The sequence below is a fragment of the Eucyclogobius newberryi genome, unplaced genomic scaffold, assembly GCF_026437365.1.
Source record: "Eucyclogobius newberryi isolate DKJ021-1_F unplaced genomic scaffold, fEucNew1.0.hap1 SCAF_2, whole genome shotgun sequence".
Lineage (NCBI taxonomy): Eukaryota > Metazoa > Chordata > Actinopteri > Gobiiformes > Gobiidae > Eucyclogobius > Eucyclogobius newberryi.
The window spans coordinates 47,973,429-47,979,966 of NW_027315834.1; the positions used below are offsets into that span (position 1 = coordinate 47,973,429).

At 48.2% G+C, this 6,538-nt stretch overlaps 1 protein-coding gene across 6 annotated transcripts in view; it reads left to right on the forward strand.

Moving 5' to 3' along the window:
• Window positions 1-778: 778 nt before the first annotated feature.
• Window positions 779-6,538, forward strand: part of sbf1 (SET binding factor 1) — an 84,107-nt gene continuing 78,347 nt past the window's right edge. For all 6 annotated transcript variants that reach the window (XM_072453307.1, XM_072453311.1, XM_072453308.1 and 3 more), the window contains exon 1: window positions 779-998. In XM_072453307.1, the coding sequence (XP_072309408.1) occupies window positions 944-998 (55 nt within the window). In that variant the 5' untranslated portion in view covers window positions 779-943. The remainder of the gene's footprint in view (window positions 999-6,538) is intronic.

Here is a 6,538-nt window from a genome sequence, read left to right on the forward strand (position 1 = left end):
GGTGAGGAGGGTGAAGGAGGGTGAAGGCGGGTGAGGAGGGTGAAGGCGGGTGAGGAGGGTGAAGGAGGGTGAAGGCGGGTGAAGGTGGGTGAAGGAGGGTGAAGGCGGGTGAAGGCGGGTGAGGAGGGTGAAGGAGGGTGAAGGTGGGTGAAGGCGGGTGAAGGCGGGTGAAGGAGGGCGAAGGCGGGTGAAGGCGGGTGAAGGCGGGTGAAGGCGGGTGAAGGAGGGTGAAGGAGGGTGAAGGCGGGTGAAGGCGGGTGAAGGCGGGTGAAGGCGGGTGAAGGAGGGTGAAGGAGGGTGAAGGCGGGTGAAGGCGGGTGAGGAGGGTGAAGGCGGGTGAAGGCGGGTGAGGAGGGTGAAGGAGGGTGAGGAGGGTGAAGGCGGGTGAAGGAGGGTGAAGGAGGGTGAAGGCGGGTGAAGGCGGGTGAGGAGGGTGAAGGCGGGTGAAGGCGGGTGAGGAGGGTGAAGGAGGGTGAGGAGGGTGAAGGAGGGTGAAGGCGGGTGAGGAGGGTGAAGGCGGGTGAGGAGGGTGAAGGAGGGTGAAGGCGGGTGAGGAGGGTGAAGGTGGAGGCAGGCGCTTCTTGTCTGCACCTGCCGTGCTCACCTGCCGTGCTCGGCGGGGTGCATCTTTACATCACACGTCTCCATGGAGACTGACACTGGCGGGACACCCCTCCACAAACAGTTGCCCCGGCCTGGCTTCGGTTCGCGGGACGTTCCTCCGGTGTCGCGCGCCCGGCCCCTCCCCTCCCCGGCTCGGCGCATGCGCACGGGGCCTCCGCTGTCAGGGCACGGCAGACTGACAGTATGGCGGCGGGGTGCAGCTGGAAGGATGCTACTGTCGCCCGTGGTGTGTCTCTCGCCGGCCGGACCCGCACGGATTATTGACGCGTCGCAGAGAAACGGCTTCAGACGCGCGGGGCCGTCGCCTTGAGCTCCGAACATGGCCCGGCTCGCGGACTACTTTGTGGTGGTGGGCTACGACCTCGACAAACGAGGTGGGTGCTCCGCCGCCGCGCCAGCCGAGTATTATTAGCTTTGACTAGCAGCGCCCCACGGAACGCTAGAGGGACCGTCGTCATGGCAACCCGTGCTACACCCGCACGCAGGCGCCATGTTGTGACTGGAAAGCGCCGCTCAAGAACCCGCGCAAAACAGAATTTTAATGTCAAATTTATTTCTAATACTGTAGCTGGAATCAACTAGAATAATCGTGACCAGCCGACTATTCGAATAATTATAATCGTATTTGATTGTTGTTAATTGTTATCTAGACAATTCAGACTCTTAAACACGCGTCAAAACTTGCATAATAATCACAGCGGCAATATTAATGTTAATGCAAAAATATATTCTTAAATCTCTATTTAGAAGCCTTCAGTTGTCACATTTCAATTTTATTTAGTTAAAAATTAGTTTAAAAAAACTCAATGTACATAATTGTTTGACTACTTAACTATTAAATGAATCGTTAGCTGCCGCCTTAATTGGACTATGATATATTCTAATTTTGTAGTAGAATATATAAAGTAAATGTTTCGATTCTCTATAAAATTATATATTTAGACAACAAATATCATAATGTGTAAACTCCAACCGTTTAAAATTTTATTTCATGTCGCCTCTTTTATGTATGAGAATTTTGCATCTCGTACAATCCCAAGATGGCCGTCGCATTTGCCACGGCAACACAACACACAGTCGCTCTAGCTTTATTACTCCCCATTGGCCGTCGCTGTGGAGGTAGGCGGGGACGGGCCGGGGCGCCGCTCAGAGCTCGCCAGTCTCTGCGCTCCGTCAGCCGGGCCTCGGCCGCTACTCCAGTCCGGGGCTTCGCGGGCCTCGCTGGATTAGTGCGCACCGAACGCCCAGCTGTCAGCCCAGTGTCCCCGCAAAACACTGAGGAACGCGGCCACACTTCACGCCGCCCGAGGGCATCACTTTGACCGACTTTTCGCGCTTGTTCGGGACTGTTGTTGCCCTTTGTTGTCAGTTATGCGGAGCTAACTTTATGCGCGAGATGCTAACGTTAGCCGGGGCTAGCTCCGGAGGGGCTGCTGCTGTAAGGCGGATTTATTTACACGTTTCACGGATTTAATCGCATCTTTTTCGCGTGTATTCTCCTCGTGACGGTCGCGCAGCTCTCTGTGGCGCGTCTTGCACCTTGTTTACTCGCAATGGAAATGAGGGCAGCACCGGGGCAAAAAGAGTGAGTTGACACTGCTTTTTTGGTCCGGGTTGTGTGGCTCCCGGGCACCAGCACAGACCGCTCCTGCTCTGCCATCAGCCCCGGTGCAGAGCGCTCTTGTGCGGGGCAGGATCGCACGCGTTCCTCGGTGGTTTCTGGCCGTTTTCCCCGCGGTTTCTTGTGTTGGATGACAGGATTAACCCCGGTGCCCCGGCCCCTCCCTGAGCCCGTGTGGGCCGGGGGACAGAGGGGTTGTGGGGACCGTTATCTGCCCCCTCCTCCTGCCTCCAGTCCCGGGCCGTCGCCTCCATCTGCTCCGGCCGCTGCAGGAGGACCGTGCAGAGGATGAAGTCATGCCACATACGCAATAATGCAAGAAAACAGTCATGCATCCTCATATTCCTGCATTATTAAAGTTATTCTTATGCTAAATACTACGATAACGATGCGAGTGAGGTATATATATATAGTTTTGGACAATTTTTGAATCAATGTTAGATTTAAACTTAAATTGACCAGCTAAACAGTCAAAATAGAAACTTATAACTCAAATAAATTTAGGGTTGAATGTGTATATTGTGTCCAAAACGTCCATTTTGCAGTATTGTGTGCCAAGATATTGGAGATGTAGTCAAAGCACAAGATTGTCCATGACTTATGCCACATGTCGTCACTTCCATACATTGTTTTGCTCGTTCTTATCTCGGGGTGGGAAGAATCTCAAAATATGAATGTTGTGGAGATGTATTCATGGGTTTCCTGTTTATTGGTGATATCTTTTTTACCCATTCAATATATGTAATTTTGTTGATCTGAAATCCGTGCTTAGTGAGTCGGTGAAAAATGAAAATAGATACAAACTTTTAAGACGGACTTTTAAGGTACAAAGGGTGAATGTGACATTTGTCTGATGCTTCAAACAGGTTTTCAAACGTTTAACAATGTATTTTTTATACTCCCAGAAATAGATATTGACACTCAATCCGAGGGAGACGGATGTTATCGTTCCCTTCATCGTTCTGCTCGTGTTATAACATCTTCTGTCATTTTTCGGAGCCAGTTTTGCCGTGTCCCACTTTGCGATGGAGCTCGTTTCACTCATGAAATATTCACTCTCTTGTGGCACTAACTACTCTTTTACGTCTTTTGCATATTTATTATTCAGCAGTGGCAAAATGTGACACGACATTTGTTCTCAGTTGTACTTGTACTTTATGCGTAACATATGGCACTGTTTATATGTTGAATCGTCAAGTAGCTCGATATTGTTATAACGAGAAAGAAGCCCGTAGTGTCCCCTCTGCTCGTGCTGTATTGCTCGTGCTGTATTGCTCGTGCTGTATTGCTCGTGCTGTATTGCTCGTGCTGTATTGCTCGTGCTGTATTGCTCGTGCTGTATTGCTCGTGTTGTACTGCTCGTGCTGTACTGCTCGTGCTGTATTGCTCGTGCTGTACTGCTCGTGCTGTATTGCTCGTGCTGTATTGCTCGTGCTGTATTGCTCGTGCTGTATTGCTCGTGCTGTATTGCTCGTGCTGTATTGCTCGTGTTGTACTGCTCGTGCTGTATTGCTCGTGCTGTATTGCTCGTGCTCTATTGCTCGTGCTGTATTGCTCGTGTTGTATTGCTCGTGCTGTATTGCTCGTGCTGTATTGCTCGTGCTGTATTGCTCGTGCTGTACTGCTCGTGCTGTACTGCTCGTGCTGTACTGCTCGTGCTGTATTGCTCGTGCTGTATTGCTCGTGCTGTACTGCTCGTGCTGTACTGCTCGTGCTGTATTGCTCGTGCTGTACTGCTCGTGCTGTACTGCTCGTGCTGTACTGCTCGTGCTGTACTGCTCGTGCTGTATTGCTCGTGCTGTATTGCTCGTGCTGTATTGCTCGTGCTGTACTGCTCGTGCTGTACTGCTCGTGCTGTACTGCTCGTGCTGTACTGCTCGTGTTGTATTGCTCGTGTTGTACTGCTCGTGCTGTACTGCTCGTGTTGTATTGCTCGTGTTGTACTGCTCGTGCTGTACTGCTCGTGCTGTACTGCTCGTGTTGTACTGCTCGTGTTGTACTGCTCGTGCTGTACTGCTCGTGCTGTATTGCTCGTGCTGTATTGCTCGTGCTGTATTGCTCGTGCTGTATTGCTCGTGCTGTACTGCTCGTTTTGTATTGCTCGTGCTGTATTGCTCGTGCTGTATTGCTCGTGCTGTATTGCTCGTGCTGTACTGCTCGTGCTGTACTGCTCGTGCTGTACTGCTCGTGCTGTACTGCTCGTGCTGTACTGCTCGTGCTGTACTGCTCGTGCTGTACTGCTCGTGCTGTACTGCTCGTGCTGTACTGCTCGTGCTGTATTGCTCGTGCTGTACTGCTCGTGCTGTATTGCTCGTGCTGTATTGCTCGTGCTGTATTGCTCGTGCTGTATTGCTCGTGCTGTACTGTTCGTGCTGTATTGCTCGTGTTGTATTGCTCGTGTTGTATTGGATTAGTCTGTTTACATCTAAATAGCGCCACATGCTAGTGACGTAGCAGACTTTGATTGACATATTATTCTAGCCAATAAGATTAGCTTTAGAAAGAGGGGCGGGACAAAGGCCTTATTGACACAGAATCTTCTGGATTATCGTGCGTAAGGCTGTAAAGAGCCAGATTTCTCGGCAGGATTTTGCGCATAACGTTTTCTGATTTTATTAGCCTTTTGGACGTGCATTTTGTTAAATATATGTATTATTATACCAATACAAAAATAAAATAAAAATATATATATATATTTTTTTTAACCTCTAAATGGGAAATTCATGGGTAAACTCATATTTACACATTTTCACATATAGCAGTTATAATTGCAATTAGTGGCCTACAAAACATCAAAATGTATGTTTTATGATCATAGAGGAGCTAAAATTGTAATAAAACAGTTTGGCACAGTTGGCACATATTTGGATCACTTGTTCCGAATGTACTTTTTGATACAAAAAGGTCAACAGCACCAAAATGTCTGTTCCTAGAGATCTGAAACTTTACACAGCTGTTGTCAACAAGATAAACATCATGTACAGTGAACAGCATAAGTACACAATGAAATATGTCATGCTCAGGACCATTACAAATTGACAATATTCAGGCGAGACTAAAAAGGATGTTTTGTTTATGTTTGGGCCTCTGTAGTGTAAGTTCTGAAGCCCTGACGGTGTTCATGTGCACATCTGCAGAAACTAGAAGGCCTAAGCTTTCTAATGATGCATCACACTTGCATGTGGAACATAAGATCCTCTTTTAATAAGCAATGCCATTTGGGTCCAACCATTGTGCACAGAGCGAAAATAGGTGGATGGTAACAGGTTAAAGAGTTAGTCAAATAATCCTGATGTACTGAAGAAATAATAGTTTGACTTGTCGCCTGGTCAAATACAAAATACAAAATTTTTACAACGTTCTAATTTTGACTTTATTTTGAGTATTTATACCTGTTGTACATATACATTATAGTTTTACAACAATTGAGTAGGTATTTGTGGAGAAAACATTGAAAAATATGTAGAAAATGACAGGAAGTGACGTCACACCAGGACAAAGTTTATGCAGAATTTACACAAAGAAACAACTTTTTTGACTCTAAACATTAATTCAACAAAATGAAGTTGCTCTTAATATATTTTTTTTATTTGTCAAATAAAAAACATTGTGACTTCAGATGAGTTTTTTCTCAGTGGGTGCTGGGTAATTTCCTACTGTGATGTCATGAAGTAAAATTATAAATCTATAAAATTTACTATTCTGAAAATGATTTTCAGCAAAATTCAAAATATATTAATCTGAACTTCAACTTACTTCAATGAGTCTTCCGACCTGTCGGGGGCGCTCTAATGTACAACATTTGTGGCAAACAATGCTGTGTTTTAGATCCCTGAGAGTGGCCCATATATGCCACTCTGGGCCTCAGTCTGGGCCTCACTCCGGGCCTCAGTCTGGGCCTCACTCTGGGCCTCACTCTGGGCCTCACTCCGGGCCTCACTCTGGGCCTCACTCCGGGCCTCACTCTGGGTCGTACTCTAGGCCTCACTCTGGGCCTCACTCTGGGCCTCACTCCGGGCCTCACTCCGGGCCTCACTCCGGGCCTCACTCTGGGTCGTACTCTAGGCCTCACTCTGGGCCTCACTCCGGGCCTCACTCCGGGCCTCACTCCGGGCCTCACTCCGGGCCTCACTCCGGGCCTCACTCTGGGTATGACTCACAGGATGTTGTAGGCTGTTGCTCGCTCTGCAGATTCTGTCCTTCCTGTTGCACGGAGCAGAGCCACAGTCGGGTCCAATCTTTATTATTTCACATTTACACGCGTCAGATCTAGTGTTTGGCGGTTCAAATTGA